General features: G+C 28.3%; 2 protein-coding genes across 7 annotated transcripts in view; one reads left to right on the top strand and one right to left on the bottom strand.

Moving 5' to 3' along the window:
- LOC107164122 (uncharacterized) overlaps positions 1-14,767 on the top strand; it is a 32,854-nt gene extending 18,087 nt beyond the window's left edge. The window contains exons 1-4 of one of the 2 annotated variants that reach the window (XM_089220510.1): positions 9,303-9,386; positions 12,372-12,609; positions 12,976-13,176; positions 13,329-14,767. In XM_089220510.1, the coding sequence (XP_089076636.1) occupies positions 12,376-12,609; positions 12,976-13,176; positions 13,329-14,459 (1,566 nt within the window). In that variant the 5' untranslated portion in view covers positions 9,303-9,386; positions 12,372-12,375 and the 3' untranslated portion in view covers positions 14,460-14,767. Of the gene's footprint in view, positions 1-9,302; positions 9,387-12,371; positions 12,610-12,975; positions 13,177-13,328 lie in introns of those variants that run through there. The other variant, XM_089220511.1, reaches the window with a different exon arrangement.
- Positions 1-25,690, bottom strand: part of LOC107164121 (kinesin-like protein CG14535) — a 181,940-nt gene that overhangs the window by 65,986 nt on the left and 90,264 nt on the right. For all 5 annotated transcript variants that reach the window (XM_089220104.1, XM_089220107.1, XM_089220106.1 and 2 more), the window contains one exon: positions 22,260-22,440. In XM_089220104.1, coding sequence (XP_089076230.1) covers positions 22,260-22,440 — 181 coding nt within the window. The remainder of the gene's footprint in view (positions 1-22,259; positions 22,441-25,690) is intronic.

Genomic DNA, 25,690 nt, shown 5'->3' with positions numbered 1-25,690 from the left:
ATATTATGTCACAATATTAAATACAGTCCGATAAAATGAAGTATTCTAGTCACATTGTAACAATTTTATTCCAACATTTATTACGTCTCAATCTTGTAATAGATTGAGAACAACTCGAGTATTTTAAGTTAAGTTTCGATTATTTTAAAGGACACTTCAGATTTAATTATGTTATAATAATTTATGTCAGTACTGTTCCTTCCATTTTTCCTCATTTGCATATTGTTCCCTTGTTTCTGTCAACGTTAAGGTTATTAATTAATATTTTGTGTTTTGATCATTATTCAGAGTACTTAATAATAATAATTGTTCATTAAAAATATTCATTTATAAGCGAATTAATACTATATAGTTATTATAGTATAGATTAAATGAACTTATTCGGTTCGCACGCCATATGACCAATGATTGAATTAATTAACTTGAATGGGTTTTCATTTTACAGTTAGTCAATATTATAACGAACACAAATACAATTTTTTTGCGTTTATACTGGCGGTGCCATGTTGAGAATATATTTTTCCACGCAATATACACGTAAATTAATTTGAATCCGATAACTTGTCAAACTATAAACACCCGGGAACTGGGATAATATCGTTATACTAGGTTGGGGGAAATATATTACAGAGCACTTTGGTAATTGATTATAAAATAAACAATTTCGCATAATGTTTGATAGACACGGATGGGACAATTTCATGACGTTGAAAATACAGCAACGTTTGAAATACAATTGGTAATAGCGGTAACACGCTGTTTAAAGGTATAGCATAATACAGACGTGTGAATATAAAAATAAGTTTTCTTTGAACAACTTCTTTGCGTTAGATGTATCCTAGACAGTTATGCCCCAAAGGAGTATTGTCACTTTTATATATACTTCTTTTGTTGTTTTGTTCGACTAAAAACTTCTTTCTTATTCGTCACGTGGCTGTCAAGAGAAAAGAACGACGACAAGGTTTCATAGAGAATGTCTTTCTAAAAAGCTTTTCGACGGAGCTGAGGCGAGGAATCATTTCGATGGATGGATATCCGTCCGGCAGCCCAAAGATAAGGGGGAGCCAACACTGAGAGGGTTGTCACCCCATAAGCTCGACTTCCAAAGTCGACGAAACCCTTCAACCCCGTCCAATCGATGTGCGTATTCTAAAGTTTTTGGATGACAGTTCGTGTGGTTGTTTTCGCGCCCCCGTATCAAAATGCATGCCGTTTGTTTCAAAATAATCGATAATATTCGATTATATTATTCTAGAACCGTATCAGATTGATGATGGTCAGATTTTTGATTTTTATCCTTGTCTGGAGTCTTCGACAAATTCCGGGTCGAGGGAATTGAAGATAAAAATAATAATATACATTCTTGCAATACTTATAATATGTACTTTTGTATATCAATTTCATTTAAAACCTTATTATCAGTTAATAAGCTTTGAGCATAAAAAGCTGATAGTTATTACAAACTATATGCTATACTTTTCGTTTTTTTTTTCATTTTAAATTATTTTAAATTGAAGTTCATTTTTCTTTTTTGTAGGTTGAAAAGTAAATTTATAAAAAATATCAAATAGTCATAAAACAAATAAACTATCAACCGAAATTAAATAATTTGTATCCATAGCCATATCTGCACATAAACTAAATATTTCAAACTTTATTAATTTTAGCTAAGTTTGGTTAATTAAGATTCAAAGTCTTAAAATATTATTTAATATTTGAATCTATATAAAAATTAATGAAAAATCTTATTGAACGGAAAACTTGAACATTTTAACTGAAATACTTAAATTTTAGAATTCTAAGATAATGTTGAAAACCTCATGAAATCACTATTTTATGATTAACTGTGTGATTTTCAGAATTACTTTTTAATATGCTTCATTTTATTTACCTATTAACAGTCTATATTGACTTTTACATTTCAGTTAAAATCGACAATAATGTAACATATTGTGCTGTACTTTAAGACTTTAAACTAACGTATTATCGTAATTTATAGAGTTAATCATAATTTTAATGTGTCGATAAAATTAAATATTTGAATCTAAATCAAGTGAAAAATATAAAATGCGTATTACGAAGTAATCGACATTCAAAGTTTCTTATTTTTGTTTTGCAATTTTGCCTAACTATATTATTAAAAATAATTGTTCAATTTATAAAATATTATTTTTTTGTTTTTACGTTAAAATTATACATATAGGTAGGTACTTACCTTTAGTATATAATATATCTTGTCATACAATAACAAGTAATATAACGTCAATAGGTGTACATTTAGACTTTTATGATGTCTTCATGTTTTGTTGATCAAATATAAATATTTTTTTTTAGTTAAAATTTTAACCAGTTTTTATTTTTTTTATAATGCTAAAACGTAAAAATAAAATAAAATTCGTGTTAAAAATATCACAAATTATTAAGTTATTAGCTATGATTATATACATAGATAATACCTATATAATATATTTATATATATGAATGATTGGACTCAGATGTACCAACTATATATGTTTTATATTATGCAGTGTAATCGCTCTGATGTGTAAATATTATACATGCTGAAAACATCCGTTATGCATATAACATGAAATTAAATTTAACTCACACGCCATTAATTTTGATGTTATTAATTTTCATTTTTGGTCTCATCCTGGTCGGGGATTTCCCTTTTTTATTATTATTATTATTATTTTTTTTTTTGAACACCGGACTATTTCCGTGGTGGAAATTGGAAATGACAGCGGGAGCCGGATGCGATTGGAAACCCATCGATTTTCTCCCCGGTCCCTGGTAACGTCACGTACTTTTCTTGTACCTAGGTTACTATATGTATATGTGTGTGTGTGTGTGTGTGTGTGTGTGTGTGTGTGTGTGTGTGTGTGTGTGTGTGTGTGTGTGTGTGTGTGTGTGTGTGTGTGTGTGTGTGTGTGTGTGTGTGTGTGTGTGAAGTCGGTGTGTAGTATATCCGCGCGCCGCCGTAGAGTTTTCCATGCGACGCTTACACGCGTGCCATACCAAACCCAAACCCTTGTTCTGCGCGCGATTCCGCCGTCATATTAATTATCCGCACGGCTGTCAAGATTTATAGATCGATGGGTATATATATATATGTATGTAAGACAGGCCAATGGGGTCTACGCGATATGGACGTGTTGTACACGGACAAACAACAACTATAGCAATGTTTGCAAATAAAACGGTATTATATTCACTACACCACGCCTCATACATGGAAGTATAATAATATGACGAGTGCGTGGGCATCAAAAAACACTCGGAGTAAGGACCACACGCTGGTTTTGTGGTTCTCACGTGGACCAAAAAATAAAAAAATAATAAATAATTAATACCTCTAAAATACGAATATAAAATTATTATACAGCGATGGTATTGATGAATTTAGATCAGATTGTGATACTAAAACAATTGATAGAAAAACATTTTTAAAAAACAATAAAAATATTACCTGCACTATAATCACTGAAGACTGAACTAAATGCATCATGAAACGAGTGTATTAATCAAAATATAAGCCTAATAGGATGTCGCCGCATAAAAATTCCGAGTCATCGGAAAACATACTAAAATATTATGTTATCAATGAAAATTTTCAACATCATCATGATATTCATGATAAAAATCTAATCATTAACTGTCGAGATATAATATGTTTGGCTAAAATCTTAATTAAAAAAAAAAACAAAAAATCAAATTGAAATGCAAATGGTGACTCACGTATGGGCTCATTTTACATATATATAAGAATTAAACATAATATATCTTCCATGTACCTATATTTTGTTCACTTGCTATAATATATATTACACAATTCATTATACCTACCTATAATAATGTATTATGTAAAAATAATATATTGTCAAAATGACTCAAACAGTCAACGGTTAAAGTTAGAGCATATCAACTAGTCAATGGGAAAAATATAAACTACACTTAACACAACTAAAAGGATTTATTACGCGAACATTTTTGACGTTTCAAGTCCTAGGTAATTTTTTACAGTCCAAAATCACCCTCTCAATATTTTATAGGTGGGTCATATATTTTCGATAGTTATATTTTATTTTGAAATGAAAAATAAGGGTTTCTGCATTGGAAATCGGCAGTTATCAGTGATCCCCCTCCTAAATTTAAATATTTTCGAAGGTGTTGTATAAGGGTAAGAAATATATGCGATTTAGAATAAATAACTATTTCAAATATCACGAAATTCCAACCCATATTTTTAAGTGTTTAATGCATGTTTTTTTTAACAATACATATTATGTTTTTTTTCATTGACCATAAGCCCTACAACTTTGGCCATTAGCTGAACAACACATAATATGCATTGATTAACGTGACTTAAATATAACAAACATTTGGATACTGAACTTACATAATTATTCTTTAAATATCAAAGAAATTCAATACTTGATACTTAATATTATATTATACGAGTGTTGTATGAGGCTTATAAAGTTTCAAATTAATACGCTATTGGATAGGTACTCTAAATTTAATAAACATTAGTAATTAGCAAATTCTGAAAGTTGACTAAAGCATAATATAAGAACATACTAACCATTAACCTTCCGTTCAAATAATTGAAAAAAATATTAACACTATAATATAAATAAATAAAATGCGATTCCTTTAATTTAAGGAATAAGAATGAATTATTTCATTTAAAAAAATATAAACAAATATTTTACTTTCCTATATTGTTTAAAAAAAAGCAGTGGTGGGACTTTGTTTTTTTTTATGATGTAAGTTTACTTTTATTCGAGAAAAATACCAATTAAATTACCTGCAGTGCAATAATAAAAGGAAAAACTGAAGTAATTAACTCTAAAGAAAACACTCTATGCAAATTAACTACAGAAGAACTATAAGTACAATAATTCTTTAGTGTTATGAAATATATAAACATTTATTACAATTAGCCAAGAAATAAAAAATAAACTTATGTTTAAGGTGTAATACAATAATAAGTGATGGACCAAAATGTATGCGACAATAAACTTAACCAAACAATTATTAACAAATAATAATAAAATAATAAAACTATTTTAAATATAAAGTTGTAAAAAACCCCAAGCGTCGAAAAAAAGGAGCTGGTGCCGTGACTTGCTAGGGAACCAATATCAAAAAAAAAATAAAAAATCAGTATATATAAACATAGCTAGTTTTATACAACCTCCAGTCAAGTGCCATTAGTGGGTGGCTTCTTACTCATGTACTCGTGTATTATATGTAACCCTTATCAAATATGCTAATTGTGCATAATTGTACAGATTGTATGTATTATTGTGTAAATAAAAAAAAAAAGTTGTAAAAAAATGCATTATATGAGTACATATTACAGGTAAAAATATGATTGACGATTTACAAAGAAGTGTTGTGGTGAGAATGGGAAAAAATATCAAATAACACTATATTTTTATTCTCAGGCAATAATCTACCTTCATATTTTATTGCACGCAGCCGTTATGAAAATACGATGAAAAAATCAACAAATAAAATAGAAAGAGAAAAATCTGTGAACCAAAAAGTTATCGAGGTCCAAATAACCTCGTTAATAATTTTCAAGAGCCATTTCCGGTTATAAGGGTCGAGACGAAACTGTCGCGGTGGAATTCATCAATTTCGCGATCATAATCAAACTTCCCTCCTCGATACGATGTAATTCCTCTCTTTTGACCTCTTCTCTGCTCATTCCTTCAATTCTGTTTGTTTATTATATATATAGGTATATACAAAATATAAATTTATTTATATTTATTCAGTCATTATTATTCAGGTTGATGTAATAACAATAATAATTATTATTATTATAATATATTATATTGACTATACTGTTCACGATGAATACTACAAGGACATGATTAAATCGTAAATGTTATAAATGTACGCAAAAAATAATTGATTTCAACAAGGTTTTTGAAAGAAAAAACTCTTGTGGACAGGAGCACGAAGTAAACGGAAACGCTTGACTATTCGGCACCTGACAGTTTTAAATGAAATTAAAACTTACTTTAAAAAGAAACCCAGACCGAATTTCCATTTTTTTTTTTTTTTTTTTTTTTTGCAATAAAATTATTACTTTGACATCATATTGTGGGATTGGAATAAAAATAATACTAGGCGCTTTAAAGATAAGTCGTTTGGAAATAAAATTCAAAAGCAAAGCTTCAATAATTTGTAAATAAATCATAAAAAAAACCTTGATGCATTTGAAAAATGGAAATTGTTTTTAACTTGGAATCAAATCAATACATATTATATTTTATACCTTGCTTGTTTCACAATTTATACTTATTTAAAAAAAAAAGTTATTGCAAGCCTCAACAGCTAAGATTTTTAGCTTATGATATTTACTGCAATATTAATATTACATATTATGTTATTATATGAAATCGTGAAATATTACAGTATGATTAATTTAGGTATGTAAACATTTTTATTATTTGCTTATGATTATAAAACTAAGTAAACTTTAAATCAGATTTTTTGCTACACCAAAACGTATAATACTTTTCAATTTATATCGTTTTGAGAAAATATTATTTGTCTGATAATCAATGATAAAAAATAATGATAACAATGGTAATGTTAATAATAATAATAGTACTTTCAATAATATAATTAAATAGACAATTAAATAGCGGTATCTGCATACAATAATTTTTAATATTATAAAGCTGATAAAATTCATTATAACTTTAAAGTGTGTGTATTGTTTGACTTAAATTTGATTAATGAAATACCATTATCACTGCGGTGTAATCACGCATACCTGCTGTGAATTTCCTTAAGTATATTATTAGAACTGAACAATTCAAAAGATAAAGTTTTACCGACATTCTTATCACAATTAAATAGTTGGAATGGCTTTAAAATAAAGTATTAAGAGGGTGGCACATGGACTCCGTCTTATAAACGTAAAACAAGGAAAATTTTGCGATGACAAATAATAATAGATTCTGCTTTGTAATGTTTAAAATTAAAGTGAATTTACATCTTATAATACTTCAAGCTAAGAAAGATATCTAGGATATCTCCAAAAATTTTGTTTATATTATTGTTTTCAAGAAAATTATGATCATCTTAAAATGTACAAACAATTTATTGTGTAGTATGTTTGTAAGACGAAGACAACAAATGTCCACGTGACGTTCTCTTAATCGATGAATAACGTTGTATGAATTTTAAATTTTTGCACTATTAAATAAATTTGGTTACACGATGTTTACCGACTTGCCTGCAGAATATTTTTACGTTGTAGATATTCAGTTCCTTTGATAATCAAATTGGTTTTTGTATTGTTTGTGTTCATAAATATACAAACATGTTATTAAAAACTAAAATTATCTATAGAGCCTACACCATTGATGACTTCTCTGAAACAAAATCCATTTCACTATAATATTATTATTCACTTACTCTGAGTCTGAATCACAGATATACATATACTTTTATAGTACCTAGGGCGCCTGCAGGCCAAAGAACGAAGCGAAATTTAAAAATACCTTTTGAAAAAGATAAAAATAATCTTTTTCAATACAATTGGAGTATAACGTTTTTAAATTACTGACACCAAGTGAAAATAATAATTTGCTGCGGGTGACCTTGATAGTACTTAATACCTATATGTATATTGCATAGTATATTCGATGTTATAGATAGCCAGATAGGTAATGCACTCGGCTATGTATATTTGATGTAGAAAAATATACATTATTGCTAATTTAAGTTAAATTACTGGTACCTAAATGTAATCAATCACCGTCAAAAGGTGGGGTGTTAAAAAAACTGTCTGTTCAACGATATGCACATTTCTTTCACTTTGCAGTGACGGATAAATGATAATCATATATCATAACCGATGAAAAAATATTCTTAAAGGATAGACATTTTATTTAGAACAACAATTTAAAATTAATGCTTTACGGTTTTTAAAATTTATTTCAAAATTAGAGTTTTAAGAATTTTTTATCACATTCACGTATATTATAGAATTTGCTAAATTCTCGACTGGCTTAATTACCTTACATGGACAAAATAGAAAATCAATATAGCATTGATGATATTCTTTTAATTTGTAGATGCTGAAGAATTTCACATCACAATCAATTTAATCATATTTTAATATATACATTTTCATCTTATGGGTTAAAAATTATATTAATATTTTAGTCAAAATACAATTTCAATGCAATATAATAAAAAAAAACTCATAACTAATATACTGTATTGTCTTAATTCTTTCCATGGGTTGCTAGTGATATTATTGGGCAAAACAGAAAACAATTTAAATATTTTGATCTTTTTTTTTCGTGATATCGACGACGCTGCCAGAACTGCTTGCGCATTACGTCAACACTAAATATTTTGATCTAAGTATTTGAGTAAAAATCTGAAAACTTTAATTTAAGGCTAGTTTTTTTTTTTATTATGACACATTTTTAATTATATACAAGGAATTGTATTGCAATGTTTAAAATCTAAACTATTACAAGTTTATTGAGTAGAACGATCATTAATTATAATTCTTGTCAGTTATCACATGTCCAAATATAATAAAAATATTGTATTTTAGAACATTCAAACGATTATTTTTGTATAATTAAATGAAGTACCTAATTGATCATAGTCTTTAACAAATCAATCTATTGGTTAGGTATAGGTAAGATAATATTATTTTCTTTATTAATAATATACACAATTGGCACAATAAGAGTATGAGCTAATTAACAAAAGGTAATAATTTCATATTATATTTTGTATAATATTATGCATAATATCTAAACCATACGTTATTTTCAATATTCGTTATGAAATATATAACTGATATTATTGTCATTTTAGTTTATATTTTACAAATAACAAAATTATTTTTTTTATTAGCTTACAGTCAGAGATTATTATAGCTCGACAATTAAATAAACATAATCATAATTTTATCGGTTTTAAATATTCACGGATATCTTTTTTTTAAATAGGCACAAACGTAAGTCAATTTATTATTTATTGTGTAAAATAAATCCCTAAAAATACATGGTTGTATTACAATTTTTGTTTCTTCTTTATAACAACCTGAGTCATAAAATACATTTAATTGGTATTTTACAATGAAAATAGTCAAATAATAATAGGTTAAGCTACACTGTTAGAGGAGTATGCACATATTTTAAAGAAACAAAAACAAGTAACTTTCAAACGTATAGACTGTTTAAACAATACGTTTTAACACCTGTACAAATTAATGTGCTGTAGTTTTTAGTAAAACTGAACACAACAATTCGCTCAGTCGGTGTATGTTTCAGTTCAAGGTATAATGCATGTTACCATCATAACAAATCGAATGAACTAAAACACATTACGTGAGTACCTATGCTATATAAATACTTTTTGGAGATTTTAGTCCATATAGACCAGTGGTTCGATGAATGTATACAATATACATATTTATTAAGTTACTATATAATGTATTTATATTTAATTTGCTATATTTATTTGTGTAGAACTAAAACAAAATATTAAAAATCCGAAATGCATTACATTATATATTAGTATACCGTAGGTATTTAGCGGTGCATTGTTTCATAACTAATCAATATTTATAACACGTTGGCCATAATCAAAATAATAAATTTAAGTATAATGCCTATTTTAATTTAAAATTAAATTCAGTAATAATATTATAGTACCTATAGTTAAAGTACGTTTTAGTAATTTTCACTTTAAATATCGTAAAACTTTAATATGTAGGTCATAACTGAATATCAAATAAGCTTAACTATAAGTAGTCACCAGTGCCGCAACTTGGTACATATTGGTGGATGTGTGACCAAATATATAAGGCACATGTACAGTGGCGCAACAATGTGGGATGGTGGAGGTGGGGGCAAAGCTTCCGCGAATACGATTCAGACCCCTTCAAAAAACATTCCTTATTTAGATATAAGCCACTTATAAGTTATTTTAAATTAATAGTTTTGTTAGGTGTGCTGTATAGCCCCCCCCCCCCCCCCAGAAATTTAACACTAGTTGAGACCATGTTCATGTACCAATAGGTCATTAAATACATATTGCTTGTCGTTTTTAACTATATACCTTATGTTATGTAGTTAATATAATAAACACTGCTATACTGCTTACAGATAGGTGAAGAGCATTGAACATATATAATAGGTGAGGACTGAGGAGTAAAGTGGTAGCAGCACTTAAAACCATTTATTTTCTTTCTTTTCCCAATTTAAATGTTTATTGCATTTAAATTGGGAAATAGCCGTCACAACATGGCAAAATTAAAAAATTCGTGAATATAATATAATTCAGCCCCCTGTCATTCGAAATTATTATTTTCATTATTTTGATATAATTTTGATTAGGAGTTAGAACTGTTTTATATTATAATAAATTATTATTATTATTATTCTAAGGTATTCATTAGTTTCTATTTTTTGATAAAATAATAAGATAGTAAGATACCAATTTGTGAAAAACCATAGTAATAAAATATATTAAACACTATCTTAATGAAAACACATATATTAACACATAATATATTATAATTTATAAAATTAAAAATAATTATAAAATTGATTTCATTAAATATAGGTAGTTTTAGACTCTGAACGAAGTGATGAATGTATTGATTTTACAATGATGTGTGTGTGTGTTTTTATTTTTTTTGTCTGTGTACAGCATAACTAGTCTAAATAACGCTTCAATTTCAAACTTTGGGGGTGGTTTCTGATGTAAAAGTGAATATCCTTGATGAATTATAAAGGTCAAAAGTTAACATTTTCCAACAGTTTTCAATAAAATCGAGAAAAACAGAAAAAAAAAAGACATAAAAACTGGAATTTTTACGCAAAACTAGTTTTCGACCAAATCGATTTTTCATAATAAATTTTTTATATAAAAAAATTTTGGATGACCAAAACAGCTTGAAAATTTAATACAAGGTTCCTTATGAGTTGCTCTTATTGTAGCTAAAAACAATTAAAAATCATTAGTCACAATTTTTTTTTTATAAGCGTTTATAGTTCAAATTTTTACGAAATCTGTCGAAAACGCAAAAATTTGCAAGTAATTTAGAAGTTGAAAAATCATGAAATTGTTTGTGTTTATAACCGAGGATTAAAAATACAACACTAAGTTTTCCATATGTTTTCCTTCAAGTAGCTATAGAGAAAACTCGAAGCATAATTATAGGAAAAATGTTTTGAGCGTTTGAGTTTTAAATTTTTATGAAATCACGTATAATGATAACGATACCGATAACGATTTATCCTCAAACCAGGTATATGTAATATGTAAATTGTTTATCTATGATAATATAAGGTATTATGAATTATGATAACTACATGCAATGTTTTTGGAGAAATTGATTAAACGTTCCTTATGCAAAATGCGTCCTAATTAAAAAATAAAATATTTGTTTCAAAATAGAATATATGACAATATTTAAATATAATATATCCTAGACTGACAAATCATCTTCGTTCAGAATCGTTTTTCGTATACAATGATACCTATCATTGCATTCAAATCTAACCTACCCTAGTCAGAGGTCCACCCCACCACCTAATGTACAGCAGAGCGACATCAACTTACCTGCTTTTTATGCTTGTTTATGAAAACTAGTTAAGTGTGAGCTCAACAAATACAAGTGTAGCACCTTAAAAAAAAAAATCTGAATAGTCTTTCGAACGCAATGATTTATAGTATCTACTTAATGCCTAATTTGTATAATATATTTGTTAAAATTAATTAATACGAAAATGTTGATAAAATGTTTTTACACATTGCTCCTGAATTGGTTATGGTGTATATTATATCTTCGGAAAATATAAATTTATGTCTTTTTATATTGTTCATATCAATAATAAAATTCATATTAGGAAAAACAGTGACTTCAAGCCACGCTGATATAAAGAGACGTGTTTTGTAAGTAGAGTACCTTTTCATTGAGTAGGTCACTGCAGTTATATAGATGCGTTAAATATGAATTTAATGATAAAGTTATCAATATGTATTTACGATGAAAAACTATTATTATAGGGGACAGTCTGTCAATAAACGTCTATATTGTAATTTTAAGGATATTAAAATCTTGCTTTTAGTAACTTATTACAAGTAATACCTACGTTAAACTGAGCCATTCAAGTAGTTCAAATTTCATCAAATTTGCTACCAGAAACCTACACGAAAGTATTAATATTAAAACATATTTTTGCTTCAAAATATTCATCAGACACAAAAAATATATTCACATCATATTCAAACAAATTAATTGATCACTCAGAATATAAAGTGAAGTTATTTATATGCTGTGTAACATATATTTTTGTTTATAGGGAAATGTTTAAGACAGTTTTTTTAGCAATAATCATAGGAGTAACTATTTGGTCAACACAAGCAAATAACTCAAAGGAAACAGAATGCAGAGCGGAATTAGAACAAGAATTGTACGGTTATGTCAAACTGGATGGTTGGCAGAAACTTTTCACACGACATTTTAAGTTTATTGTTGATGAGTATAGCGAAATTTTAAGTGAACGGAAACGACTGAAGTTTAATACAATTATACATAATGTTTGTATAACCTACTATTAAATAAATATACTATGAAAAATCTTAAACCATGTAAACATACCACAACTGTAACTAATGACCATGTAGTTGCCGAGTTTTTATTTGATCAATAAAAAAAAAAAATATATATACTATGACGTTTGATGATTTTAATAAAATAAAAATATTATTTTCTCATAAATAATAAAAAATAAATTAAATTATATAAAAATTATTTTAAAGATTTTTTCCTAAAATAATACGATTAACTTTATAGCTTTGTATTACTTCGTCCTATGATTCCTATGAATGATGTTTTAAATTAAAATTAATTCATTAATATAATTCAATGATAAATTAGTGCTAATGTAAATAATATTATGTTAGGCAATTTATGGGTGCAATCATGAACGTGACGACGAAGTAGACGACTGCCCAAATATTTACCACGGAAGTATAAGGTCGTGTAAGCATGGAAAAAATATCAAATCCGCCATGTTTAGGGCAGCAAGATGTGGTTTTGTCGAATTGTCCATTAAGCATATAGTTCTAAGTGACGCTTTGTTAATTTCATATCCATTAAAAAAGGTATGAAACATATTTATTTAATTTTAAAAGTACGCAAATTGTTTAATTTTATAATTTTATTTGTAAAAGCTAAAATAATATTTAAAATTTACGAAAATCACGATTGATTTTTAATAAATGATATAGCTAACAATTATTTAACTTTGTTTCAGTTGGTCCAACAACCTAAAATTGTCGACCAGGCAATTAGAGAATTCGGTGAAACTGTTGTCAATATGCTAATCATACTTTTTCATGGTGAAACAGGTGGTCTCGGAGAATTTATGGCTCTAAATTTGTACCTGAACAACGTTTATAATACCGTATTTCTATACAAGATACCAGTGGAACAAGAAATGTCATCAGTTGATTTAGAAATTGCTAAGAAACATTTGAAAGACATCCACATGATGCTTTTAGATAAATTATACACTTTTTGGGATACTTGGTGTAGCGAAAAGGACATAGTGACTCAGTATCGACTAAGGTACAAGAATGACGAGTACATAGTAATTTTAGACGAAATGAACAAGAACATCGAAGATGCTTATAAATTAATGCGGAGTTTAAATGTTTCCCATAATGTAGTAGATTTTGATTTTGATCCAAAGAAAATTGCACTTACAGATTTTGTCAACCATCTAGTTTCAAATATACCCATGCCGAATGACCTTGCGGTCAACTTGATGTTAAAATCATTTGAGGCATCGTTTGAATTCAACCCTCACGCTATATATGAATACCACAAGTCCGTATTCAGATATATATACATTTGTTTTTACTGGACGACAATAACTCACTTAAAATTAGGTATTCAGTTTATAAACGAAGTAGAAAATGTTGAAATGACGGAATATCGAAAGAGTTTTATAGTTAACTTTAACAAATACTTACGACCACTAACGATTTTTAATATTCAACGATCTCAGTTTCCTTTAAGATTATCGCCAGAGGCTTCGATCAACATGACTAGTTTGCTTTTCTTTCTGTTAAAGTTTTTTGATGATTTAAGAAATACCAATTCAATGGACGTGATTTTATCATCGAAACTGGAACTTCAGAAATTTGCAAGTTTATTAAGTGCTGACATGGAGACTATGTCAAATGTGAAAGCACCGGCTAATTATTATTTTGATAGTATAAGTTATGAAAAAACATTGAAATTGATGAAATCAAACTACCAAGTATTTGCTCGTTTAGTTATAGCAACAAGTGGCTTTAAAGAAGATCGAATGAATGTGATTAAACTAAAGAAATTGTTCTTCTTTTTGTCCGAAGCCGTCGAGTTTGAAGGTAATTTATAGTGATTGTACACTTCTTTTTGATTTATAATAATATGACATGATATTTTGTTTGTAAATATATATTTTTTTGCCAGTTAATTAAATGAATTGCCAAGTTTTATCAGCACAGGTACATTTATTTTGCGTGTATATCGTTATATTTAACAACTATAATTGTTTACGTTTATATGTTATTTTATTAAGACTATTATTATATTATATTTTCAAAAACATAAATAATAAGTAATTTATTACTGTTTAGACTTTAATCTTTAGTATTTAGTTAAAATATAATTTGTATATTATTATGTATACATTTTAAAATCACACATTACTTGGTTATCATTTTTTTTTTTTTTATTGAACTAAAAAAACATTAACAACAAAGGCTTATTAGTTTTTTGTTAAGATACAATGTTAAGGATATTTACAATGTTTATATGATGCTAACTACATATGGTTACTATTTAAGTTAATGTTACAATTTTTTTTTTTTTTTTTTATCAATATGTTTAAATTTTGTTGTATAAATCCGATCCTTTGAGAAAGGCTATCATATCATTTATTGTTAGATTCTTTGTTCGTGGTTTTATTATTTGCGAATTACTAGGAGTAGTAATGAGATTATTGTTTGGATTTACATCTACACCATTTTAGAATCTATAATACATTATTTATATAAATATTCGATATGACGATGCGTTTATGACACGCGTCCTAGTATATACCTAATATAGGTAGTTATAATAATATGTGCTTATAGCATAACATTTTGATGAACATCATGTCTGTGTCTATAATAATACAATTTCCTATGTCTTAAAAATTCTTACGGTTACCTATGATAGAATATTTCAGTTGGAGAAAATCCATACCTATCTAAACTGCAGTCGTATAAACCACCGTATTGGAAAACGTATTAAAAATAGATGAATATAAAAATAAAAACGAAAACGAAAAGAAAATCTAATCGCATTTCCATCCATCGGGTATGCTATCCGTCATATTAAACCTGCAGCAGCTCTATATACCACGGTATAGGATAAAAATAACAATAACCACGGGAACCCTATTCCCTGCAGGACCCTCTGGACCGCGCCTCAATCCATCACAGAGATAATACAAAAACAACGGCCGCAAAAGCCCTGTCGTCGCTAATTCAATCCGGTCTGCCGGTTACCCACACTCGGCCACCTAATGGCTTCGGGTCGGCAGGAAACGAAAACATTGGATTGGACGTGCACTGTACGTGTATATCGACGGCCAACCGGATGTATGATATTGACTTCAACGCGGGTATCTACACCGCGATATATATAACAATATACATAATATTATCATTACTGTTATGTTATAATAATATGGTAGCAGTGTGCATCAATTATAATTAGATGCGGGAAATTCAGTTTGTTTCGACGGAAATCTTTTCAGTAGGATAATGCTAAAATAAAATATAAACCTATAAAATAGATGCTATTTTGATATTATATTATATTCATATTGTAATAGCTCGAGAAATTAAATTTTCAGACCCCCTTTGATATAGTAGTTACTATAATCATGTACAACGGTATTTGTAATTATTATAGTCATTATTTTCGAATCAAACAATAAAATAATCAACCCTTCCGTGGAAAATTCTAGTTGCGCGTAGACTTATAATGGGTAAACGAGCACATAGAAATTTATAGGCAGTTAGAACATGTTTTAAGTTAATACTTTAAAAATTTCATAAAGTAATAATTTAAACAGCAGTGAATGAATACAACCACAATGCGAACCTAGCAGGAGTTCAATATCAACAACATAATATGACTTATAATACAAGTATTAAAATTTAATTCTGTTTTATTATTAATGAAAATAATATAAATAGGTAAATATAATCTAAAAAATAATTAGATAAGTTTCAATATAAAGTTATATATAAAAAATACGAATAGATAATTTAAAATTGTTCTAATATTTATTTTTCTATTTTACAACTAATCGACAAACGGACAATAAACAATTTACTACTATCTTTTTATTTTTTGTTTCATTTTATCATTTTTTTAAATTATTTAGTTAAAACTTGTTCCATGGAAATGTAAATAACGTCTATAATTTCTTTCGAATAAAAAAAAAACTTTTTTTGTGTCTTCAAATCCAATTATTATTATATATTTATAGGACTGCTTTCCACTTAGAGAAATCGAATTTTTTCGTTACCAAAGTTCGGTTTTTCCCGAAGGGAGAAAGTTCGATAACAATGGGTGTGGCATCAACGATAAGGGAAGACAAAAGGCCTTGGAGATACTATATTATGGAAAACAGTAGTAGTCCGAATATGTCAAGGTCTCATTAATCATCGGATCTATCATACAATTGCCAAAAGTTATTGTTTAAAAAGTAATAATAATTATGTTTTTCTAGGTAGTAAAATTCGGATAATAGTATAATGCTGTTTAACATTTGCATAAAATATAATTATTATTTAAACCCAGTTGGTAATTTTTCGGTACAATTCGTATTTTAAAACTGACAGAACTCATAAAAACAGTGTTTTAATAATAATTAGAATTTTGTATTTCAATATACTGTGATACTCTATAATGTGATTTTTGTTTATAATACAACGATTGGTACGACTGTAACGAAATTGAAGTATAAAATTGAACATTTGAATAATCTACAATTGATTCGGATTCGCAATACTGTAGTCGAAAAATATAATTTACTTATTTCATCACCTAATACTTTCATTACTAATATTTCGGATGAGATGTAAAAAACATACTAATCACAATTCATATTATTATAAAACCTATACAAATAATTAAAAAATATCAACCACTAATGACAGTGAAATCGAGATTAAAAATTAAATTTAGTTAGATTATAAAAAAATAAATCAATTTATTATCATCAAACAAATTTTATTATTAATGCATTTTAAACAATATTACTTGTATGCATATAACTACAACATATTAATGTATAATATATTATGTATGTTACTATAATATAATAGTTTCTTATCAACTAATGTACTAAGAAGTCATAAAAAATTACCAAGAAGTATAATAATAACCTGTTCAAAGTACCATAAAACGCGTTCAACGCTCAATTTAAAGATAGGTTATACTTTTGAGTAGACTTAACAACTCAATATAATATTTTTCAAAGAATCAACACGAATTCACGAACCAATAATAAGTATTTCTTTTAAAATTTAAATAATTGTTAGGTAAGTTAACATAAGCTGTTTTGCTTTTTCGTTAAACCATACGATTATAAATAATAATTTATTAAAAGTAATAATAATGATAATTCAAATATTAAACATTGTTTTATTTATATTTGACATATTTTTCAAATTAATGGTCAAAAACAACTGCTACGTTCATTTTAGGAAATACGGGAATAATCTAATATAATCTTTTTATGAAGAAAAAGTGTTTAAAATGTTTGCTGGAACTTTTGTTACATTTATAGGATGACAGTTTGGGCATTTAAAAGGGTTTATGTCATTTCCTCGACGTTTTCCAAGCAGATTTATTTAATTTATCTGTCATGAATTTAAAACAGTAAACTTAAATGAACACTTTCTGCGCATTTGTTTATAAAATAATGATCTAGAAAAATAATAGTGATACTAAAAAACCGTGGCGTGTAAACCGTATTATTTTTCTCGTACAGAAAAAGGTGATAGTAATAAATGTCTGAGTTACACACGACACACGTGCGGGGTCATCGCTAAACGTGACTTGGATAAATATAATACTTTGTAATAACCATATGATTTAAATATTAAAATAATACATTTTATTATTGTAAAAGGCTATAACGGAGTAAATAAAAAACATTAAGCAAACGACGTCTTGAAAGTGAAAAGTCTAATCAAGTTAATAATTCAACATATTTTATACTAATAATAAGAAAAGTTTGAATAATACTCCGTTAAGACACCTATTGGAATTTTTTAAAATAATATTAAGTTATATTTAATATTACACTCCTAAACAATTTTCTATTAGTTTCAAGTGTAAATTTGCAATGGTGAAACGTAGATATTATTAAAGTGAGAATGTGCGACATTAAGATTTAGTTCAGCTATAATACACGTGATCGTAACTAATTAATTCGTGTAAAATACGTAAAAACGCGTGTGCTCTTTTTCTTTGTTTGATAATAATATTCCATTTGATAAACATCGGTGTCGAGGTTTTTTATGTTGCTAAAAATCGTTTTCGTAACGAAATTAAGAACGGTATAGTCGGCACTAAGTAAATAATAGAAAGGAAAATATTTTGTTTTAATTATAAAACCCTCAAGAAGCTCTAAGGGTATTTTTTTTTACACCGTTCTATTTTCTCTTTGTGCAAAATGCATATAATAAGCCTTTTTCCTTTCATCCCCCCCTGGCACACTCATTCTCTCTCACCCCTCACCCCCTTTGTCTGACTGTCTGCCTGTCTGTCTCTTTCTCTCTCTCTCTCTCTCTCTCTCTCTCTTTCTCTTTCTGATTCTAGTTTGTCCGCAGGGCCGGGTCCCGCGTGTATTAACACCACCACACCGCCAGCCGATGACTATACCGTACCAAAAAACCAAATTCCGGGCCCCTGAAGGGTTAATTGGCCGTGCCATTAGCGAGGTGTACCCGGTCGAGTACCCAGTTGTTTATATCATTTAACAAGCGACAATTTATAACTGCCAGTATTGCGCAGTTTGCACGTACATTATACGGTTACGAGTGTATGCTGTATATTTAAGTGTATATATATAGTGTGTGTGTGTGTACCCAGACAGGCTGACGACGAATTAGACAGGAAAAAAAAACAATATTCTTAACAAACATGTACCCTTTCACCAATTGTCCCGAGTCATTTCTCTGAACGATATCTCTCGAGGGGCCAATCTATAATATAATATGGAGGAGGTCCCATGTCGAATTGATCACAGTCATCTACGCCGGAGACAACTTTATAACGACGCTTGTCTAGAAGTTTAATAAAAATTACTCGGGAAACAATGTTCTAAGTTATCACAGTTACCTATACGTTTCCTAAATTAAATATTCTACTGCATCCTCATCAATCAATTAGTATTTTTTTTTAACCGTTTTCTTATTAATTCTTACTAATTATAAGTAATTATGTTAATATGAAATATTATTATTATATAAATTACGTTATTCAACGCAGTAAATCAGGTTTAACATCCATAATATAATTTAAAAAGAGTAATAATGAATTTAAAAAAAAATTATTGAATTAATTAGGTTTGATTGCCATAATATGACGTATATATAGCATTAGAATATCAAACCAAAAACTACGATGACGGTAATTGTATAATTTAGGTTGAGTTAAAAAAAAAAAGTAGAAGTAATCGTATTAAATTGCATAAAGTCAGAAAAAAATATTAAGTTGGCTTATTATTTTTCAAATGAACAAATGCGAGTATTTTACATTTAAGTATACAGGTATTATATCATATTTAGTTTGAATGATGGATGCCACGATGATTCTTAATTTAAATGTCATTCTTGTTTATATTATAACTGACGAACACTATTTAAAAAAAGGTTTTAAAGTGCTTTCATAAATCATTCGGTTTTTATTTCATTTTTTTTTTTTTACTGTCATAATGTTTAATTTCAAATTACACTGCTTCTTTTAAAGTCGCCATTATATTAATTTCATAAGAAAATAATTAAAAACCTTAAGGAAATTATCTTGTGAACGTTATAAAATAAAAAGAAGCGGTTTTTGTAAAATTAAATTAATCAACAGTTTTTACTTTCATTAAAGACAACACGTTAAATGCGTTTTTTGTTCAGTTTAGTGTAAGCAATTTAAATTTATCCATGCATTTGTTTAAATTAAGACTATGCTATAATAATAATACGCTGAATATAAAATAAAATATGAAAATTACTTCAAAAATACCAAAAAAATAAATACAACCATCATAAGGCATTGTAAATTATATGAATAAAAAATTATATATACTATACAGCGGCTGAAGTAAAATTCGTTTACAATATTTGGTCATTAAAAAAAAACTTATTTAACTAGGTACCTCGATCGATATTATAATAATAATTAATAAAATATAATATTATGTACCATACGGGTTGAATTACAAATTATTTTCAAGTAACAAATAGCCTCCATTTTATTATAATATTATATAAATTTACGTTTTATTTTTGATCCTACCCCATAAGGGGTATTTTTCTAAGTTTTACAATTTGTCCACATGAATATAAACGTTCAGTAGTCGTATAAAAGTGGTGGGCGTGTAAATCGAAAGACTATAAAGTGCGTACCTACCTAAACAAATGGCGTACAGATGTGGTAATTTTTCAAATTGATTAAGTCGACATACATCTAGTAAACATAACAACGCATCTTTATAGAACACACCATATACATAAATAAGTATAGGTACTATAGTCAACAGACAGTATATTTTATATATATATATATAGAATCGTATGCCGGATTTTCTTATCCCTTGGTAAATCCCATTTGCGCGATAACGCCACTGGCTATAGGGACTTTTAACTCGTTAACAATACACACACGTGAAGATTTTTCGGGCCAAGGGCAACAGATAATATGGGAGAAAGATGTGCAGGACGGATGCACGTGAGAAACAAGCCATTTTCAGGCCGATAACAGTTTCTCTTCGTCAGGTGCAAAGCTCTGATTCGAGACCTACTGCAGTAAAGCTTTTTAACGGAATGGACAGCCAAAATTCTGGAGCCACAACATGGCAAGGATGGTGGGAGGGGGGAATAATCCCTTTGTGTCGTGTTGTTCGGAGACTGTAAGCCTTACAAATCAGCGTTATCCTACGAGCAAATAAATAAAACCGTCACACCGTCCGGACGCAAAACGGATTTGGCACTACAACTATACGACGATGGCGAAGACTGTACGAAGACGATTTTTTCCAATTTAAGTAATCGATATTACTGCTGTTGTACACTGTTACTATATAACTAAATGTACGCAATACGAAAAAAAAAAAATAAGAAAAAAAAAGTATTCATTCAAAGTATTTTTTTCATTATTATTATTTTGTACCAGTGTTTAGTAGTTGTAGTAGTAGTTGCTCGAGAATTCCAAACGCGCTCATTCCCGGCTCATACTCGTATATATATAGTGTTTCCTTAAACATAATACGACTGCTGAAGTACAAGGTATATAGTGCAACAAAGTGTTAAAAATTCAACTGTAGACTCCGACATTTGTAATACACGAGTCACAGCAAACAGAGATCATATAATTTATAATATGCTGACGTTATAAATTATAACACTCAAGCTTTTAACATGACATTTTAAAAAGTAACTTTTTCTTATCCATCAATAATAATTTTTATACGTAAAACAAATCCGTCATCATAAACGAAGTGTCGAAATGTATTTTTATATTTTGTTTATCTCGATTATTTGATGCAAGAGCAATATAATTTTAAGACACTGACGTGATAAAATATAATAAATTATAATTCACAAAAAACGGTTTTCATATATTACAATATAGGGTAGCTGTATAGGCTGTCAAGGATTCAAGAACAACCACGTCTTACATTATATAATACACTAGACATTCTATTGTTCTGAAGTCGTAAATTATTAATTCCTCTATTATTTTTGTCTATTTACAAAATCATCAACACTGAACGTGGTATAAATACGCTTCATGTCAGAAATAAGTTTAAAAAATACATATAATAAATTAAGTGTCGACATCACGCATTTTGTATAATCGACAAAAATATTATACTGCTCTTGCAGAAAATCTTATGAGAATACAGTCATACCTTGCCCACGCCAGTAAGTTCCTTGCCGGCAATCCGTCGCTGCAACAATGCCGGCAGAAGAGGAGCATGCTTGTGCAAGCCGCTGGCGAATCCGTGAGGGGTGGTCATAACATCTTCTCCTTGAGATCCCCGTCTTTTTCTACGATGAGGCGAACCATTTAGGTTCAATTTTTGAGACGCCCTGTAAGCACAAAAAAATAAAACAATAAACAATTTTGTTTCGAGTCGATTTTAAATAATATGTTATAATCATAGCTCCAACTAAAGATTAATTTTAGAAAACATCGTCATTTTATTGTTACATACTCAAATTATTATTGTAATGGTTAAAACGTACACGACATGGCACACCCATATAGTTTACATCGGTGTTTCTCAATTTCGTCTCACTTCATATTTTCAATGGGCCGCAACTCACAAGCATTTTGTATCAAAATTTATATAATTAAACTAGAACGAGCAGAACCTATTATAATATAAAAAGTACAATTTGACATTTTTTAATGGATAGTTTGGCAGAAGAAGGTCCATATTATAGTGAGTCGCCGTATCAAAAATTTACTAGTACCTATATGGTGTATAGTACTAGTAATTGCACAATCGTATTATTTGATAAGTTTCAAAACAGGAAGCAAAACTCTCCACATCCATAACCACATATGGCACTAAACAAATGTTATAGGAAAACAACTTTTTATAAAATTGTATTACAACTTTTAATTTACAAAATTTAAGTTGATAAAATAATAACGATACTCCCCCCTCCCTGGCCACGCGGGATTTATTTCTGATTATTATTATTCGTGACGGCTGTTATTATTTTATTTAATAATATATTTTCCTCGACTGCATTTAATGATGCAATTACAATTTGGAGTACATGCTGCAGCATGATATATATAATAAATTTGATCCCTACTACGCGTTATCGGGTTAATGGTTGGGCACTTACAACAGTACAACACTCTTAACCTGAACCTAAATGGAAACGTGAAATGCGACCCAATCATGTTACAATGTAAGTATACAATGTTAAATGGTCGATGAATGCGGATGACAAGCATAATAAGATCTTTAAAATGTTGAGGAACGAAAAAAAAAACTTTCACTGCTACAATTTTACGAATAGGCTTTTCTTTCTATAACACATCGAAAGTATCGTTTTCATCCGGCAAACTACCCCACCACTGCAATAACCTAACCCCAGGGAAACACAACCGGTAAGTGCATTTTATTATTCTTTTCGAGGATATTTTTTTATGATTTCAACAAGTTTTATTCGAAAGTTTTCTAGTTCATTGAATCATTTAATTGGAAAGTATGTTGAAATGTAGCCAGATATTTAAAATTTATGTGCCTACAATCCGTTTCCTATAAATTTTGTATCGTCAAGGAAGGGCTAGAAAATACAATAATTTATCGTATAATGGATAAAAAAAAAATGTGTAAATAAGGCAATAAAGTATTGTTTTTTCATTCTATTTTACTTAAGAATCATCGGTATAATTTATGGTATTTGTAGAAATTACTTTTACGCAGGACTCATATAATATTATAAATGGTTTTTATATTATTATCGATTGAAGTTTAATTACAAAATATAATTTATATAGGCATAGTCACATAGGTATTAAATATTTAAATAATTTTTCTTTGAATAACACATAATATTATGGTTATAAATAAAATATAATTACAATAGATATTTTTTCATTTTGTTATACATAAGCCATCATTTTTACTTATTTATAAGAGCAGTAGGCATCGATTTAGCATGAGAATGTAATCAGGAAAAATAAGATATTATGTAAGAAATATAAAATAAATTTATTTAGAGTATTAAAATTTTTTTTTTTATTAATAATTAAGCAGTATGTACCCTGCAACGCCCTAACTACATATAGGTACGAATAGTATTATGGTTATTGGCTGGCTGGGTTTAAATGTCGTTACGGCCACATAACGTCTATAATTCGAACGGACCGTACAGCTAGTCACCTCTTACCTATATGTCTATACAGTCTATATATAATAAATTATTAGTAATAATTATTACAAGTAGGTACTGATCGGGATAAGCACAAAATTGAATTTTCTCATCAGGTTGTCTTCTGCTATTCGCATGACAGATTTACCTATCGGTTATAAACACAGGGTGGGTGGTTATCCAAACATATTCGTTTAATAATTAATTTATCCGAATTTCAAACTCTAATTTTGGGAAAATATTTGATTATGTCTGGGTAATAACCATCATAGTCATAATTCATAATATATTCAAATTCTTAGTATTTTTGTGTACTACATAATAAGAAATGTGGTGATACAAATTTCTGTTTTTCAAATAAGAAAAACAATTTTTTACGATAAATTATTAAGAGGATTATTTTTTTGAAGTTTTTATGTACTTAACAATTAATTTTTTGGTTATTAAAATGCTTATAATAGAAATAATAGTCCATACAAATGGTTTTACAGATATATAAAAATATTTATAATATCGGATTTAATATTAATATACTTGAATCATTTTCATAAATTACAAATATAAAATATTAATAGATTATAATATTAATAAAATTACTAAAATTTGTGAATTTCAGTAGTCTCCGTGTATTCTAAACTCAGTATCACGGAGCTATTATCTATAGTACTCAAAAAAAATTCATTTAAATTTGAATTGATTTGAAATTGACGAGATTTTAATACGTCAAAGTTTTCAAAAAACGTAACTGCTAAAATAATTTACAATCAAAAATGCGTGATCTCGTTAAAAATAGTTTTGTAATGATACTTCTTAAGTACTACAAAAAACTCTTGTGAATTTGAAAATTAAGTCTTCAAATATATTTAAAAATTTAAATATCATAACTTAATTAAATTTATCATGATATGAAAAAATGTGTCGATCATGCTTGATAAATCACCCTGTATAATATTATATTATCCCTAGTTCTCACTTTCTATTCTTGATCGGAATGTACCCAATGACGGACGATACTGACCGATCCAATCTATATGTTAGAGACGTGCTCACGGGTGAAGGAAATGAAGGTTTCACATCCCCCATTTTGGCTTATTTCTGTCATTTCATTATATGATAAGGAAATGATAGTAACATTTGTAACTATAATTAATGCTATATAACGTCGCCTGCTAATTATAGTCAACAATTCATATAGATTGATATATTAGGCAACGCCCCTCCCCCCCCCCCCATCACCATTCTAAAAAACTAAGCCACCGTAATCTGTATAGTTCTGTTGGAAAAGAATTGTTTAGCCACATGTCTTGCAGTAACAGGACAATAATAGTTTTCGATAAAATATTCAATCAGACCACCTAACGTTATATATATATTAACGATTCCATCAAAATAATTGTGAGTCGTCTAAATCACAATAATTCACAACTATTTTGTCGATCAAAAG

Source organism: Diuraphis noxia, unplaced genomic scaffold (assembly GCF_037042655.1).
Source record: "Diuraphis noxia isolate RWA-SAM2 unplaced genomic scaffold, SU_Dnox_SAM2 contig0002, whole genome shotgun sequence".
Classification (NCBI taxonomy): Eukaryota; Metazoa; Arthropoda; class Insecta; order Hemiptera; family Aphididae; genus Diuraphis; species Diuraphis noxia.
This window is presented reverse-complemented; position numbering and strand designations above follow the sequence as displayed.